At 37.5% G+C, this 17,490-nt stretch overlaps 3 protein-coding genes across 4 annotated transcripts; all 3 read left to right on the top strand.

The window, feature by feature from the left end:
* Positions 1-214: 214 nt before the first annotated feature.
* Positions 215-4,134, top strand: LOC109098332 (aminopeptidase B-like). 2 transcript variants are annotated; one of them, XM_042766378.1, is made up of 11 exons: positions 215-690; positions 951-1,091; positions 1,578-1,729; positions 2,016-2,132; positions 2,218-2,453; positions 2,528-2,641; positions 2,746-2,859; positions 2,977-3,084; positions 3,208-3,432; positions 3,527-3,669; positions 3,792-4,134. In XM_042766378.1, exons 1-11 carry the CDS (start codon positions 313-315, stop codon positions 3,936-3,938), a joined length of 1,875 nt encoding a protein of 624 aa, XP_042622312.1. In that variant the 5' UTR covers positions 215-312; the 3' UTR covers positions 3,939-4,134. The 2 variants fall into 2 exon arrangements, with proteins under 2 accessions (XP_042622312.1, XP_042622311.1); XM_042766377.1 differs by lacking the exon at positions 951-1,091 and adding an exon at positions 1,127-1,267 and having other exon boundaries at positions 216-690.
* A 697-nt stretch (positions 4,135-4,831) lies between these two features.
* LOC109098580 (NADH-cytochrome b5 reductase 3-like) lies at positions 4,832-8,753 on the top strand. Its single transcript, XM_019112179.2, has 9 exons — positions 4,832-5,014; positions 5,472-5,618; positions 5,713-5,785; positions 6,620-6,726; positions 6,807-6,936; positions 7,027-7,110; positions 7,191-7,276; positions 7,435-7,534; positions 7,963-8,753. The coding sequence occupies exons 1-9, from the start codon at positions 5,000-5,002 to the stop codon at positions 8,133-8,135; spliced, it is 915 nt and encodes a 304-aa protein (XP_018967724.1). The 5' UTR covers positions 4,832-4,999; the 3' UTR covers positions 8,136-8,753.
* Positions 8,754-9,210: 457 nt separating this feature from the next.
* On the top strand, positions 9,211-17,479 carry LOC109098578 (adiponectin receptor protein 1-like). The gene is made up of 9 exons (XM_019112176.2): positions 9,211-9,363; positions 12,773-12,834; positions 12,935-13,132; positions 13,231-13,344; positions 13,422-13,593; positions 14,812-14,998; positions 15,096-15,283; positions 15,944-16,137; positions 16,281-17,479. The coding sequence occupies exons 3-9, from the start codon at positions 12,989-12,991 to the stop codon at positions 16,407-16,409; spliced, it is 1,128 nt and encodes a 375-aa protein (XP_018967721.1). The 5' UTR covers positions 9,211-9,363; positions 12,773-12,834; positions 12,935-12,988; the 3' UTR covers positions 16,410-17,479.
* The last annotated feature ends 11 nt before the right edge of the window (positions 17,480-17,490 follow it).

Raw genomic sequence — 17,490 nt, forward strand, 5'->3', positions numbered from 1 at the left:
AATGGAAGTAATAACAGAGGACAAAACTCTATAGCTGGTAGTCAGGAGGATATGAATAACATAATCGTTTTAAAGTAGTAGCATTTCAGTATGCATGAAAGAGTTTTTCTTATTGGTCACCCGTTATGTCTTTACGACAAACAACACTGCGCTGCAATAACGCAGAGGAATAGAGCGTAAATCCCATCCACATGCTATAAAGATCAGCGCTTAGATTGTTTTAGCACGGTTGGTTCACTTGTCATTCGCGAGTGCAGGAACAGACTGGCCGACATTTACCGGTGTAGCTGTAGATTTTTGGTCAGTAGTACAATGGATAAAACATTTACCCTGTATTCAGATAAAGCCGAAGACGTCGCTACCTCCTCTAGTTTCCGCCAGTTTAAAATAGACCATTTTCATCTCGATCTAAAAGTGGATCTCGAGCGGAAAACCATATCAGGTACCGAAACAATACAGCTGCAGTGCGCCCAGGATGGTCAAAGTGAGTTACAGCTGGATATTCATCCGACACTGTCTGTGCATGAGATCACATTCAGTCATAATTCACCTGACTGGACCACAGCAGAATTTCTGATTCGAGACTTCACCAATTATGGGACAACACTGGTCGTGAAGTTTCCAACGCCTTTCAACTCAGATGACAAACTTCAACTTGCAATCAAATACACAGCTTCTGATGGACCAGGGGTAAGCATGCAAACCTCTTTTAATATTTTTTGTTCATATTAATTCCCATATTGACGGTTCACAACAGCCTGAGCATTTTATTGTGATCAAAACTGAAACTTGTTGGTGTGTCACGAGTTCTAGAAGGAAGAATACTTTGGTTTCTCTTTCTGAACTTGTTCTACAAGCAGCCTTTAGTCACTTTCAGTGTTCAGATCAGCACTGATAATGCCAGAGTCATTCATTTATTGTACAAGCAAGCGTGCGTCACTTCTCTGTAGATGTCATGGCTGGACCCAGTGCAGACAGCTGAGAAGACGCTGCCATTCTTGTACACATCTGGGTTCCCTGTCCTGAACCGCAGCCTGTTTCCCGGCTTCCATACGCCCATGACAAAGAGCACGTACTCGGCAGTTGTGCAGGTAATGTCTCACCGAACGCATGTATCTTCTTTTAGGTGTGTTGGCTGGAACCAGAGCAGACCGCGGGAAAGCTCAAGCCTTATGTTTTTACTCAAGGCCAGGCTGTTCTCAACCGCTCCTTCTTCCCTTGCTTTGATACTCCAGCAGTCAAGAGCACCTACTCAGCAACAGTTCAGGTGAGGCCTTTGGGCCGGGCAGATTTACAAACCCCAAACTGTTGAACAGTATAAAATAACTGCAATGTATATAAGTAAATAATATATTATAAAATGAGGTTGGTCAAAAACATATTATTGGTCAATATTTGTTTTTGATTTTATAAACTATTTTTATTTTTTATATCATCGGCGATAGGCTCACGTCAGATTCTCAAGAAAGAAAGAAGCACAAGTTCAGCCGACACAATTGATTTCTTATCATTGCACTTTGAACTTTCTCGTAAACACAGTAGCTTCTTTCTTTGATGTTCCTCGTTCTTATTATCAGGTCCCTGATGGCTTCACAGCAGTTATGAGCGCTAGTAAATGGGAACAGAGGCAAGCGGACAGAGCTTTCCTGTTCACCATGGAACGTCCCATTCCAGCATACCTGGTAGCTCTGGCAGTAGGGGACCTGCAGTCTGCTGAAGTGGGACCCAGGTAAAAAAAAAAAAAATCAAAATCTTTTACCATAAAGAAGTTATATCATCAGGCATAAAGTCTTTATTGCTCCTTTGGAATAAAAGAGTTCATTGTGCTACGAAAACAAACAGTAACTTTCAATAACTCAGCATTTCTTCAAGCTGCAGTTGTTGGAAATGTTCATGTAAAAACTAAATTATATGTGCTTTTAGTGCTGTACTAACATTATATGTGGAGCCTATTATAAAGAGAGCATTTAAATAAAAATGATTATTATAATAAACACTTTTAACTGCGTTTTTAGGACACGCGTCTGGACCGAGCCTTGTTTACTGCAGGCAGCCAAGCAGGAGTATGATAATGTGATCGAAGACTTCCTCTCCGTGGGAGAGAAACTGTTTGGACCCTACGTTTGGGGAAGGTGGGGTATGCTTTTTTGAACAGCTTCAGTGAACTACATAGTTATTACACTACAGTGGTGTTTTTAATTAGTTGTAACTGTTTAGATACGATGTGCTGTTCATGCCTCCATCCTTCCCTTTCGGTGGGATGGAGAACCCCTGCCTGACCTTTGTCACACCCTGTCTGCTGGCCGGCGATCGTTCTCTCGCTGACGTCATTGTACACGAGATCTGCCACAGCTGGTTTGGAAACCTCGTAACAAATGCCACCTGGAGTGATTTCTGGCTGAACGAGGGTTTCACCATGTACGCTCAGCGCAGGGTTTGCAGGGAGCTGTACGGTATGCCATACGGTATTTGACCTTTAATATTTCACTAATAAAGAATTCATTATATAGTGTCATTTCATTCTCAGGAGAGGCTTTTACATGTCTGGAGGCAGCCACTGGTAAAGCTCTTCTGCGTCAACACATGGACAACACCGGAGAGGACCATCCTCTCAACAAACTCCGGGTTAAGATTGAACCAGGCAGGTCACCACTAGATTAGTCTGTTTTAATTTGACATTGTAAGCAGATTTACTGTAAATTGTAAAGAAGGGGTAGTAACTGCCTCTGTGTCTTTCCACTGCAGGTGTTGATCCTGATGATACCTACAATGAAACGCCCTATGAGAAAGGCTTCTGCTTTGTTTCCTACCTGGCCCACCTCGCAGGAGATCAGTCACGCTTTGATGCATTCCTCAAGGTTACCGGAACAATTCATTAATATCTTTCAAAAATCGTACTAACCCCAGACTTGTACATTGATAGTATATACCAGTGGTTTTATGTAAATAAGTATGATTCAATTGTGTCTCTTCAAGCGTATGTGGACAAGTTCAAGTTCAGAAGTGTGATTGCAGAGGACGTATTGGACTTCTACCTGGAGTTTTTCCCAGACCTGAAAGAGAAGAATGTCCATCAAATCAAGGGTGCAGAAAAAGACCATTAATAGCATGTCTTTGTCATAAAATCACAAAAGATAAATTCATACTGTTTGGTTAGACTGCCTTTGCATCAGCTTTTGTTTTGTTTCTTCTCGGTTGCTTTATTAGGTCTGGATTTTGACAGCTGGCTCAATGTGTCGGGTTGGCCTCCATATGTGCCTGACCTCTCCGCTGGTCAGGAGCTAATGAAACCAGCAGAACTGTTAGCGGAGATGTGGGTTAATCATAGCCTAGACTTGGAATCTATCTGCAAAACTGATATAAAACTGTGGAAGACCTACCAAACTGTCTACTTCTTGGAAAAGATCCTTGAGAAGTCACCACTTCCAGATGGTGCGAATACTTCCTTGTGTTTAGGGTTTGTTTTTATTTAGTAAAAGTTGTATTTAGGTAGATTGTAAAATACAAAATATCTCTGTATTAACAGGCCACATAAAGAAGCTGGAGGAGTGCTACTCGCATATTATTGAGTCCAACAATGCCGAGCTGAAACTGCGATGGGCCCTGATTGTTGCGAAGAATCAGCATAAACCAGGATTCCAACATATTCGCAACTTCCTCACAAGCCAGGTTAGAATCTGTACAGCTATTTATTAATTATTTAGATCTTCAGACTAATAATTAGATTGCTGGAATGCATAGAGACTGGGTGACATTGTTTTAAAAGACTGATTTTCATGTTTTGCGTTCAGGGGAAACAGAAGTACACATTACCAGTTTATCGGGCCCTTTGGAACGGATCAGAAGAGACAAAGGCTCTGGCATTGGAGGTTTTCTCAGCCACCTCCAATCAGCTTCACTTCAATGTTCGCAATTACGTAAAGAAGATAATAGTTTGAACAGAAATTATTTAGGAAAACAAGGCAAAAAATGTATGCAATGATCTACTTTTAAAAGCACTCTGGTATCTTAAAATGATGGCTCTCTCAGCATCGATATTACAAACTGTATTCATTTTTCAGGAAATTGCTTCTACTTTTTTGAATTTGTGAATTAGATGTGGATATTTTAATAAAATATCTTCTGAACATTTAATTACTTTCTTGGTTTTTTTTACATTTAAATTTGTATTGTATATTTATAAATAAATATACTACTTTTCTAAACAAAACAAAAATCAGAGGACATTTATTATTTGCACTGTAATTTAAAACATTTAATTTTAAGTAAAGTTTTCATATTTGGAAAAAGAAATTAAGTAACTTTTATTCCACTTTATATGTATATGTATGTATGTGTGTGTGTGTGTGTATATATATATATATATATGTTATATGTTAGTATACGAATAATAAGATCCATATAAATAAATATATATGTTATATGTTAGTACTGGCAAACGAATAATCACATCCAAAATAAAATTTGTGTTTTTAAAAATTTTGTTTACCTAACGTATGTGTGTACTATGTATATTTATTATGTATACATAACAGTACAAACAATACATTTAAATACAAAAAAACCACTAATAAAACAAGTATGTGTGTTTTTTATATAGGCTACATAATAAATGTATACAGTACGCACACATATATAATGTAAACAAAAACTTTTATTTTGGATGCAATTAATCGCAATGAATTGTTTGACACCACTAATATATACACACACACACACACACACACACACACACACACACACACACATTCATCTGGACTTTTATTCTGGACTTTTCTGGTTTTATGAGTTTCCGGGGTTCCCGGAGACAGGAGACATTAGATAGTGTTGTAATGTGGATGGCATTCGGCCGTTGTTCGAATCGTTTTGTTGTGCGCAATAACTGCGCAGCGTTGTTTGCCTCCAACACAGCTGCCTGCATGTTTATGGGTGTGCCTACGAATGTTTAGTCTGAAGCTTCGTTCTGACTGAATCTGCTTGTAGAAGTAGATCTGCTGGCATGAGTTACGCGATGGTAAGTCATAAAGCTTTAGAGAATACACTAAAGTTTAATTGCAGCGATGAACTGTTAGTGAAACGAAATGTTGCTTTGGCATGTCACCAAATTTGTTTAACATTGCTGGTTATCGGTTTATCAGCACAGCACATTGACTAGTCATGGCAGGCACTAACTAACTTAAAGACATGCTATTCAGTCATCTGCATTTAAATTACAGTTTTGTGTTGTAGAAAACTAAATCAGCAGGCAGTTCTTCTTGAAGTGGGATACCAAAGCAGAAACGTCAGAGTTTATTTTAGGAGATAACGTTACAGATGATTCATTCAGGCATTTGAAACTGCGGAGAATCTTTGTTCATGTTTGAGTCACGCTTGTGTTGTATTTTGCATATCTGTCAATGAATGCATTTTTAGCGTTTATTTATAATGTGTGGATTTTAAACCGTGTTAATGTGCACTAACCTGTATTTCAGTCCACTGCAGTTGCAGTCACGGTTGGAGTGGTGCTGGTCTCAACAGCAGGTCTTCTGGGTTATTATTACTTCAACAGGAAAAGGAAACCACAGATTACCCTGATTAGTCCCTCTGAAAAATACAAATTGAGATTAGTAGACAAAGAGGTATCAGCCCTATTTATTTCCATGTGCTAGAATTTATATCTGTGGTGCTGACAAGATGCTGTTGACAAAATAAGATATTTTTCTTTTCCTACAGATCATAAGCCACGATACCCGCAGGTTTCGCTTCGCCCTGCCCAGTCCAGAGCATGTTTTGGGATTACCAGTAGGTAAGTACCCAGCTTGTTTAAACATGCACAAAAGCTTGAGAGTAATCAATCACAGACATTTGGACATTCTTTACATAAGGCATTACTGGACGGAGCTAAATTCAGATGTAGACGGGGTTCAAAACATTGCATGAGCCAATTACTAAGAAAAGCAAACCACATCAGATTTGTAGTGAAAATGCTGATCTGTCCTGATCTCAATCAGCTTGGCTCTGAACCAAGTTTTCAATTTTAGTGGTTTAATGCTTTTCCTCATATTTCCTGATATGAACGTCTTAACACAGATCATGCACATCGAACTTAATATATTCACTAGTACAGTTATTAGACAAAAATAATTATCATAAATATTTCTAGGGTATATACAAATCAGTATCTACACTATTTAGTTTAGGTTTTTTTATATACTTTAATTCAGCAAGGATGCATTAAATTAACCAAGTGACTAACAAAATTAAGAATGTTACAAAAGATCTCTGTTTCAAATAAATGCTGTTCTTTCCACACACACACACAAAAAAATTAAGCAGTTCAACTGTTTTCAACTCTGATAATGACAAGAAATGTTTCCTGAGCAGCACATTATCATATGCTGCATTCACGCCTTTTTCGCATTTTAACATGCAGTAACATACTGATATAGCAAGTGATGTATGTAGTCACAAAATCAGACCCGACTGAGATGCTAGTTACCAGATGTAAACAGTGCTGTGTCTGCACTCATGTGATACGGATGTTCATACCTGGTGTAAACAAGAAGTTGATGGACAGACCAGGGTGTGTATCACCTATTAAGTAGTAAAGTACTCTTTCTCCCTGTCTTTCTTTCTCAAGGCAAGCATGTTTATCTCTCTGCCAGGATTGATGGGAATTTGACTGTGCGTCCCTACACACCAGTGTCCAGCGACGATGACAAAGGATACGTTGACCTTGTTGTGAAGGTTCTGATTGTCTATATTTCTTAAAAAAAGCTCCTGTGGTTTTAAACAGTACTATAGAGCTGACGTATTTCATTCTGCAGATTTATTTTAAGAATGTGCACCCAAAGTTCCCAGAAGGGGGGAAGATGTCCCAGTACTTGGAGAGTTTGAGGATCGGAGATGTGATTGACTTCAGAGGTCCAGGAGGTTTGCTGGAGTACAAGGGGCAAGGTCTGACTCAGGACATTTAATATCAATATTTGAATTTAGATGGATGTATTTAGATGGGTCACACCTTACACCTACATCTCCTCCCAACAGGTCAGTTTGCTATACAGGCCGATAAGAAAACCCCTGCTGAGACTAAGACTGTAAGAACGTTGGGTCTTATAGCTGGAGGAACAGGTAGAGTGTCTTTCTCCTCATTTCTAGTCATAATGATGCTGTATGATCACTAAAGTAATTTGTTCTGCTCGCTTCTATAGGCATTACGCCAATGTTACAGCTGATTCGTGACATCATCAAAAATCCAAGTGATACAACGACATGCAGCATGCTGTTTGCCAACCAGGTTGTGTGTGTGTGTGTGTGTGTGTGTGTGTGTGTGTGTGTGAACTATCCCTTTCAGAGCATGATGAAATGGTTTGTTCCTAAACGACAAATTAAATAAGAGTGATGTTCAGACTGCAAGTCTAAAATGAATCTGTTTACCTTTCGTCTGCCTTCCAGACTGAGAAGGACATTCTGCTGAAGGATGATCTGGAGGAGATTCAGGCGAGGCATCCGGATCGCTTCAAACTCTGGTTCACAGTGGACCGGGCTCCTGCAGGTATATGGCTTCCTGCCTAACCCACAAATGATAAAGCTTGGTATACATTTCCTTTCAAAAGTTTGGGGTCAGTAAGAATTTCTGTGTTTCTGAAAGTCTCTTATACTCACCAAGGCTGCATTTATTTGATCAAAAATATTCTTAAGCAATATTGTGAAACATTATTTCCATTGAAAATAACTGTTTTCTATTTTAATATACTTAAAAATGTCATTTATTTCTGTGATGGCAAAGCTGAATTTGCAGCATCAGTACTCCAGTCTTCAGTGTCACATGATCCTTGTCAACTTTTTCAAAAAAGGGAAGCCAACATAAAAACGGAGTACATTTCTAAGAACTTGGGACATGTTTTAGACTACATTTGTATTTTTATTGATCATATATATTTGTTTTTTGTTTTACATTTACCTGCATTTATGTGTCTGCAGATTGGGAGTACAGTCAGGGCTTCATCAATGCTGAGATGATTCAGGAGCACCTGCCTCCACCCAGTGATGACTCTATGATCCTCATGTGTGGTCCACCTCCCATGATCCAGTTTGCATGTAATCCCAACCTGGACAAACTGGGCTACCGGCAGAGCCAACGTTTCGTCTATTAGACCGTTCTCAATGCTCCGGGACAAGACTCCAAAGAAACTAAATTGCACAATTGTGTTTAAGCAAATATTGCATTATAAATCTTCATCATATATATAGGGAATATCTTTTTTATTGACAGTATATAATAGATATTAAATGTTTAAGTTCTAGTCTGTCCGGAGGTAATTGGTTCTTCAGAGTAAAAGCCTATTATTCTAACACGATACAGAGACGGTCTGCTGTACCCTCAGGCTTTATATTGACTATTGTGGCTTGATGTGCTATAAAAGCGCACTATAAGAGGATGATACTACAAAAAAGCCCCAATTTAATGCACTAAAAAAGGTACAAGTGTGTTAAGACACCTGCTTGCTGAATTTAATGCAGAATATTACAATTCATGTGCCTGTGAATTATAATCATGCAGAATATTGTAATTTACGTGCCTGTGATGTGACTGACATTCATGTTTGATGTATGTATGCATTGTTATGAGATGCATTTGCTGTCACTGAAGTATTTTTGTATGCATGCTGCACTCCTAACTTATGTTAACCATATTTGAATTTAAAAAGCAATACAATTGTTTTATATGAAATGCACTAAAGCAAGTGCTTATTAAAGTGTTTTCACTGGCATTTTATTGTTTTTAATTCCTTCTGGATTGGTGGATTTCATGTATGTTGTGGTTGTATGATGCTCACATTTGACTGCGATTATAAAGACTACCTAGGACAAGGATTGGGGATTTTAGGAGATTGTCGGCAAAGGTCAGCGGGTTTAGCACAGAAATGCTCCATCCCGAAAGACTGGTAGTAGGATTTAAAAATTTTTTTTTTTTTTTTAATCATCCTAAAGCCTCCCAGCACGTGCTGGATAAATGTGACCATCACACAAACAGGCTGCAGTATGGTAAAGCCCTTTATAGTATTTTCTGTGCAGTCCTCAGATGGATGTTCAACCGCCATTCTCTGTTTTTTTACAATTAAATAAATCAAATTTATTAGATTACTGCTCTAAATTTGGAAACATTCACAAGAACCATCAAATAAATGGGTTAGCGCCCCTAAAGAGCGCCGAGCCTGTGGGGACTTTCGCCAGCAGGCGGCGCCACCGCGGCGTTATTTCAAAGACAACAGCGCAATAGTATAGTGTACACGGCGGCTTTCAACTATTTCTGCATCCTGCTGGTGTTTGGTGGCCATCCGGAAGAGATCCAATTTCTTAAACAGCGCATCTTGGCATCAGGTAACGTCTACACGACGAAATGAATTGTTATTTCAATGTAACGACGAAATTATGATTCCCATGTTGTTATGTACGCATCCAGACACAGTAGTTTAGCGGTGCGCAGCGGTCTCACTGCTAACCTGCTTTATTACAACAGCTTTGTGTTTTTAAAAGGCTTAATTTCGTACGAATGAATTTATGGTTGTTAGAGACATATTTTGCGTATCATATAGTTGTTGTTATATCGTTGTTGCTATGTAATGTATTTTGTAAGCGTTAATCATGACGTATGCCGGTGTTTTGGCTGCTCGTTCCCTAAAATTTAAAGCCCGTTGTTAGCAGCAGGCTAATTTCCGTTAGTCATGGTTATGAGTGCTGCGGTATGATGCTGCTTAATACAGATATCGATGTCAGTTATATCAGTTTTATTTCGAAATCTACTGAACTGTATACCTAGACAGTGTATTTGGAACCAAATGTGCGCTGCGTTCGAACGTTCGATTCGAATTAGTGTTGAGGATTTTGAGACAAAAAGATTCGTTCGGTGGCTCTTCTCCGCAGGTGACACCGTGACGCCAGCGCGTTGCGACGGATGAGTGAGTGAGTCGAGCCGAGTTTACTCCGCTGATCCGAGAAACACCTTGTCGCTCACAAGTCTTATTATGCTGTATATAAAAGTGTCTACAGTATGTTTGTCTTCAGGTGGTCAGTTTTTGTCAACTGCTGGAGATTTTTTGTTGTTGTTGTTGTTGTTGACATACTACAGAAAGAGACAACAAGTTTCAAGAACTTCCTTACCTCATTTACAAGTACATCGTCATATGTTATTCATTGATGCACACATTCACGATTAATGAACAAAATATCGGATTCATTCTTGAGTTTCGTTTTAATAGAGTGCAACAGTAGCCCCTTTCCCATAAAAAGTCTTTTCTGGTAAATTACCTTTAATTTATTGAAGCATATGGGTAGCAAAATTCATTTTGAAATCTAATTTGCAAAATGGCAATGCAATATATAAAATAGCAATGCATTTTTTTATTTAAAATTAAATTTTCCTATACATATGTGCAACATTTAGTGCAAAATGGAAATGAAAAAACAAAAATACAATTTAAATACCCAAATTCCTTAATACAATCAAATTTGTAAATTAAAAACATTTTTAGCGCTTTATAAGTTGCAAAATTAAAATACAATTGTAATACCCAAATTAATTAGATATTTTTAATATGTCCAAGCAAAAACTGTAGCAAAATTATCATTTAAATGCCATTTTTTCTAAATGCATTTAGACTTACGGGTAGCAAAATGCAGTGTGAATTTCAAAATGCATTCTGAGCCAAAGGTGCAGCAAAATGGTTGCAAAAAAGCACTCTGAGTACTCTGTTTTGCACACAATCAAACATCCAATTGATGCACATATGCAAACAGACAGTGCAGTTCTACACTTTTACCTATTTGTTTTGCTTAGTTACGTGCACCCTGTCACAGTTTAAACTACCCTGTCAATCATCTTGTCAAAGTTAAAATTATCCACATTTTGTTTAATTTATTTCCTGCTGTATTGGAGAGAAATGAAGATGATGCATTTAAAAGTTAATGACCAAACGTATCATTATAAAGTTCATTATAACATTATTATGACATCATTATAACGCAGATAACATTAAATAAATAGTTTTTCAACAGTGTAGATATTGATTATTTATCACTCAAACCCCTTTCTCTACCTGTCTGTAGGTCTCACATATCCACCATGTTTGTAGTTTTTTTAACTCTTTTTATGCGTTTCTAAATTCTTAATCGAATCCTTGTCCACCACGCAATGTGTTGTGGGCAATATTAGCTGTTAGAGTGTGCACGGATCTGTACTTTGAATTTCTGCCGGAAGCAGTAAACCATCCGACTACCTTTGGAATACTCATTTCAACATACTAATATTTGGGACACACTAATTCTAAATTCGAATACTATATAGGATGGATAGTATGCGAATTGGGATGCAACAATCTACTCTGGGCCAATCATGACATTCTTACGCAGATGACACATTTACGGTGCGTTCCAAACGGGATATATCACCCTCCGAAGGGCACTTCGGAGTGAAAACAATAATGGCCACCATATTGAAGGGTCATTCCAAACTGAAGTGCTCAAATCTGGCCACTTCAAAGGGCCCTGATGGACACTTCGGGCTCCCATGATCCTTTGCGCAGATTCTTTGCATGATGACGGCACCTCCGTGTGGACACGGGATGATGACGCTGAAGGGCACTTCAAGAAACAGTTGTTAGGTCCCCTAGACCCTTCAACACTTTAAATCTTTCACTCCGAAGGGTAACCCCTTTGAAGGGATTAGGGCATAGGGATGAGCCCTTCAGAATGGAACGCAGGGTTACTTTTTAGAGAAAGGCATAAAAAAAATCTAAAGTCATCTAATACGATGTCTCTGGGCCAAAAGCACTGCATGAATGTGAACATTTGACACAAAAATGAAAACATCAACAAAAACACTGGCTGTGTATACCCCGTCCATGTTTACAAACACAGCACCGGGAGGCGCGGCCTTTTAGATGTCATTTCCAGTTAACTATGTCATAGAATTTACTGGTATTTTAAAACTGATGTGTGAATGGTGCTTTACTGGTAAAAAGACAACGTCATTGCCTGTGTGAACTCGTTAAGTCGTTATAAAAAAAGTCAAAATTATGAGAATAAAGTCAAAATATTTTGAAAATGAAGTCAAAATTACAACAATAAAGTCAAAATATGACATTGAAAAGATGATTGATTCACATGCCACTTAAACTGAGGCAAATAGCCTACAGCGATCTGTCACACCACATTAAACAGCGTGAAAAACACATTATTGTAAGACATTGTTTGTATTAAGCTATAAAACTGACAGAATTTGAAAGCTGAGACTTTGTTTTATATTAAAAGTACCAGAAACACAAATCTTATTGCTGTTATAGAGTGGCTGGTGTACTACAAATAATGAATGTATTCAAAGACCTGAAATATTATTTCCAAGCACACTGTCCCCACGAGTATGACACATGGTATGATTTCTGCTAATAATCCCACATATCAATATATATATCTTATTCAAATCAGTTGCCACTGGAATTTCAGGCCATTTGCATGCACAATATAGACTATACTCTCAAAATATTATATTGTAATTGCTACGACTTAATTTTCGTAATTTTGACTTTATTCTCAAATATTTTGACTTTGTTCTTGTAATTTTGACTTTTTTCTTTAAAAAAAGCCATTGTTATAATGAAAACTAGCTGTGTGTATGTATGTATATGTATATATGTGTATATATATATATATATATATATATATATATATATATATATATATATATATATATATATATATATATATATATATGCGTGTGTTTTTTTTTTCCAAGATTGAATGCAATTTTATAGAAAACATCCTGAAACCTGCCTGTGTTCAAAGCTTCTGCCAGAGGTAAGCCGTCTCTGTTGTTGTTACGGGTCACTGAAGTTGTCCTGACTTGACTTTGCAATGAAGTTTTGTTTTGATTGAATATATTACGTTTGGCGCACAGTGAACTGAAGTGAAGGCTTCAGAGGTCTGGGACGGGTCACAGGGCAGTCAACTTATGTCAGGCCAAATCAGGTCTGCCAGTCATGCAGACTGCCAGGTCACAGAGGAATGCCATGTGCCAGCCGACGTGGAGCTGATGGAGCTGGGTCCCCTGCTGGAGGAGAATGGCCCCATAGGAGCCAAAGGAGCCCAGTCAGAGGCAAGCCTAGTAATTATTAATCTGAATGCATTACGGAGTCTTTCATATTCTGTGCCAGTAGTGTTGCAGGCTCATTTTGATTGTGATTGTGTCCACAGGGAGCAAGCAATCTCGCTGATGATGAAGAGGAGGATGAAGACGTCGGAGACGTTCTGACACTACCACTGCAGGCTCACCATGCAATGGAGAAGATGGAGGAGTTTGTGCATAAGGTGTGGTCATTAAGCACAGCTATTTTAATGCTTAAAAAGAAATTAAATGAAATTAATGCTGAATCTCGGTTGTGCAGGTCTGGGAGGGCCGCTGGAGGGTCATTCCCTTTCACGTCCTGCCAGAGTGGCTAAAAGACAATGACTACCTCCTGCACGGTCATCGGCCTCCCATGCCCTCGTTCCGTGCCTGCTTCAGGAGCATTTTCAGGATCCACACAGAGACCGGGAATATCTGGACTCATTTGTTGGGTAAGATTAGGGTTATGCTGTAGAGCTGTCACAGAGAATAGTGGCTATTGTGCACCTCATGCATATATTTAGTGCATTAAGTATGCAGCAGATCAGTTACAAGAACAAACACCGCTCTAATTTTGAGAGCATGCACGATCAGGATAAACCTTTTTCTTATACTGAAATGAAAAATAATTTTAATAACGTTAAAATAATAAAAAAATGAATATCATTGTATAATAGGGTCAGTAACAAAGCATCCATGATAAAAAGGCTTATGCCAAAGCAATGTTGTTATCATTACTTAAAACTAACATTATTAAAATCATTTTTTGGTAATTAAAAGAAAGACAAAATATAAAATAAATATTAAATGAAAAACTTAAAACAAAAAACAAAAATTGGAAATATTGCCAACTATCTAAATTAAGTTTAGTTTGAAGTACTAAAATAATAGAAAAATTAAGTAAAAATAACTGAAAGCTAAATAGAAATATAATAAATAAATAACACTAAAGTAATAAAATTTTAAAAAGTATAAAACTCAAACTAAACTGAAAATATAAAAACCATCAAAAACCAAACTAATCCACTGCGTCCTCAGTGGCTCTGATGTCTGGAGAAAATTATGACTTTTGTTCACTTTTACATCAAACTACAAGACACCTGCATTGCTTACGAGACATTGTTGTCACTACAGCTGCTCAAGTGCGGAGAAAATGGTGGACAGTGTACAACTGGCCAAGGGCTGAAATTTGCAAGTACAGGGCAGTCCGTCAGCGGTCGTGGGATCAATATGACGTCAATATTGCTCAGAAAAACAAAACGGCTTGATAATATAGACTGTTTAGCTTTTTTGGGGATTAAAAAAAAGGAGAGTATGGATTTAGGGTGGTTGTGTCCACACACTGCTAAGACACATTTATATGCAAACACCATGTTAAAGTGACTAATGTCCCCCTTTAATAACAGTTTCAGAATATATTTCTTCATTATGACACCAGGAAAGTTGGATCTCCTTGAGATTTTTTACTTTATGCTCCACAAAAAAATATTAAAAATGTATTGTTCACAAATTAAAAAAACGTTCATCATAAAAGATGTAGATTCATGCCATTGTATGTATGAATTGCATTTTAATGTATTTAAATGAATTGAAAAATATAGACAAAAAAATAAAAAATAGCATTACATTGACCCATTTTTATTTTTTATTTGTTTGTTTTTTTTCCACAGGGTTAATCTTATTCTTGGGCCTGGGCACACTTACCATGCTAAGGCCCAATATGTACTTCATGGCCCCGCTGCAGGAGAAGGTGGTGTTCGGGATGTTCTTCTTGGGTGCAGTTCTGTGCCTCAGCTTCTCCTGGCTTTTTCACACTGTCTACTGCCATTCTGAGAAAGTCTCTCGCACTTTCTCCAAGTAAGTTTACTGTCTTGTTATTAACTGATCTATTTCATGCTAGAAATGATTTTAAGTGACTTTAATCTCTCTGTTTCTCGTGTTCTCTCTCTCTCAGACTGGACTACTCTGGCATTGCTTTGCTGATCATGGGCTCTTTTGTACCCTGGCTTTACTACTCCTTCTACTGCTCTCCTCAGCCGCGTCTCATCTACCTCACAATCGTCTGTGTGTTGGGCATAGCAGCAATCGTTGTTGCCCAGTGGGACCGTTTCTCCACTCCCCGCCACAGGCCCACCAGAGCAGGTGGGCAGTGACCTATTTGCCACAACGGGTCAATTTTGGTTCATTTAGGCTTATCTCTAACTCTGAAAAATGGACCCTGAAGTGATGCAGATTACAAGGGTGCATAAATAAAAAAAATTTAAAAATCATTTATAATAAACATGGCAATATTCCATCAAAGAATTGTCAATTTTGATTTCATGGTGACTTTTAAACATAAAATATCATCTGATTGGCTGTGATTGTGCACTTGTGCACAGCACTTTCGCATTCAACTTGTTTTGCACCTATATTAGCAGAGTAAATAAATAAAGAGTAAGAGGTGACTAAAACTAAAACCATAAAAAAGTAATTGTTTGAAATAAAATAAATGTTTACTGAAATTAAATATAAAAGGAAAATCTAAAAATATAATATAAATAAAAATATTAAAAACTATTTTATTTCAGCTAGTTGCCAAAGCAATATTTCTTTTGATTATTTCCGAAAAACTATATATAGACATTTAATAAAATTTAGAAACAATTACAGAAAAATTACAAAAAACAAAAAAATACAAAAATAAAAGCTTGTTCAAAAATCAGAAAAAATATAATAGTGCCTTAGTGATACTAAAATAAAACTGCATCAAGACAACAGTGCATTAATTCATTGCCTATTGTTTTTGAAAACATTTTTTAGGAGTTTTCATGGGTCTTGGACTGAGTGGGATTGTCCCCACCATGCATTTCACCATCGAGGAGGGTTTCGTCAAGGCCACTACTGTTGGACAGATGGGCTGGTTCTATTTAATGGGCGCCATGTACATCACAGGTGCTGGGCTGTATGCTGCACGAATCCCAGAGCGCTTTTTCCCGGGCAAGTGTGATATTTGGGTAAGTTCATGTGTTTTTGATTTTTGTTTATTTAGTAGTGACTCGGAGTGACTTTCTTCAGTTGAGAAATGGTTTTCATAATCATGTTCTTGAGTATAGTGATATGCACACGTTTTACTCACCAAATTTTGCTCTCTTCTTAGTTTCACTCACACCAGATATTCCATGTGCTGGTGGTGGCAGCGGCCTTCATTCATTTCTATGGCGTGTCAAACCTGCAGGAGTTCCGCTACGGCCTTGAAGGAGGCTGCACTGATGACACTCTCCTCTGAGAGCTCTTACAAACAAATCCCTCTTCAATTAGGATTTTTAGTGCCCATATTTCTACTCATTCCTGATTTGTTTTTATTTACCCTTTTCCTGATTGTTACAGCTTTTATTATTTTTCCTTGTTACATGAGTTTATTTGTTCTCTGTTACAAACAAGTCCATTTTCATTTGATTAATGTGTTTGTGTGGTTAAAAGGCACTGTAGGCTGAATAAGTATCTGGTAGCTGGAACGTGATGACCCTTGTTATCATCAAACTTTTAATTTGAGCACAATCTCTTGGGGTTTGAACTTGTTTCTTTTGTAGTGAGATAGCACTTTCATTGAGCTGTAAAGTTGCCCCCTAAGAAAATAATGCATCTGAGTTGTGCTTATTATAAACGAACAATTCTTGACATCATTTGATGCACACCCAAAGTAGTGTCTAAACTTTGATGAACAGAGCAATGTCTTTGACATCTTTTTTTTATTTATAGTAATCGGAAAATGCACAGAGGGCAAATAAGGGTTTGAGGGTTTTCAGCAAAGTCTATCTGCTTTGAACACTCACAATTTTAAACCTTTACTTCTAGGTCAAATGAAAATGTAAACAGGTCAACTGTTGCACCTTACTGCACAGATATTGAATAGCATTGTTATCAAAGCCTCTGCATGGATATATCTGTGCAGTCTGTTAAATATAAACTTTCCTGTAAAGTATAAGAATATTCCTGTGCCTTAGGCCACTGGAAATAGGATTAAAATAGATGGGCCAAAACTACAGTGTAGTAAATTTGATTAGTCTCAAACATATTGAGTTAATTTACTTTGCAAGCAATCCAATCACATAATTAAAATGGTTCCATAAATAAATAAAGTTTAACCTTTATTGATGATCTTTCTCAAACTGCTGTTTGTAAAAAAAAATGAAAAAGAAAAAAGTAGTGTTTGATCCTTTTTACTAAATAAGCTAACTGTGTGGCTTTACCACAAAGACTAAACTATCCATATATCCATGTGTTACATGTAGAGGTGGTAAATCATTTACATTTAATTGAAATGTGAAATGTTTAAATAAATATTTATGGATCATACATCGAGTTGC

The sequence above is a fragment of the Cyprinus carpio genome, chromosome A11 (assembly GCF_018340385.1).
Source record: "Cyprinus carpio isolate SPL01 chromosome A11, ASM1834038v1, whole genome shotgun sequence".
Lineage (NCBI taxonomy): Eukaryota > Metazoa > Chordata > Actinopteri > Cypriniformes > Cyprinidae > Cyprinus > Cyprinus carpio.

Bases quoted from the DNA above. Each gene is read 5' to 3' on its own strand.
- LOC109098332 (XM_042766378.1), top strand. From the start codon at position 313: ATGGATAAAACATTTACCCTGTATTCAGATAAAGCCGAAGACGTCGCT. The intron at 691-950 runs GTAAGCATGCAA...ACTTCTCTGTAG, and splicing joins CAGCTTCTGATGGACCAGGG to ATGTCATGGCTGGACCCAGT. The intron at 3,433-3,526 runs GTGCGAATACTT...CTGTATTAACAG, and splicing joins GAAGTCACCACTTCCAGATG to GCCACATAAAGAAGCTGGAG.
- LOC109098580 (XM_019112179.2), top strand. The intron at 5,786-6,619 runs GTAAGTACCCAG...TTCTTTCTCAAG, and splicing joins TGTTTTGGGATTACCAGTAG to GCAAGCATGTTTATCTCTCT. The intron at 6,937-7,026 runs GTCTGACTCAGG...TCCTCCCAACAG, and splicing joins GCTGGAGTACAAGGGGCAAG to GTCAGTTTGCTATACAGGCC.
- LOC109098578 (XM_019112176.2), top strand. From the start codon at position 12,989: ATGTCAGGCCAAATCAGGTCTGCCAGTCATGCAGACTGCCAGGTCACA. The intron at 14,999-15,095 runs GTAAGTTTACTG...TCTCTCTCTCAG, and splicing joins GTCTCTCGCACTTTCTCCAA to ACTGGACTACTCTGGCATTG. The intron at 15,284-15,943 runs GTGGGCAGTGAC...AACATTTTTTAG, and splicing joins CCACAGGCCCACCAGAGCAG to GAGTTTTCATGGGTCTTGGA.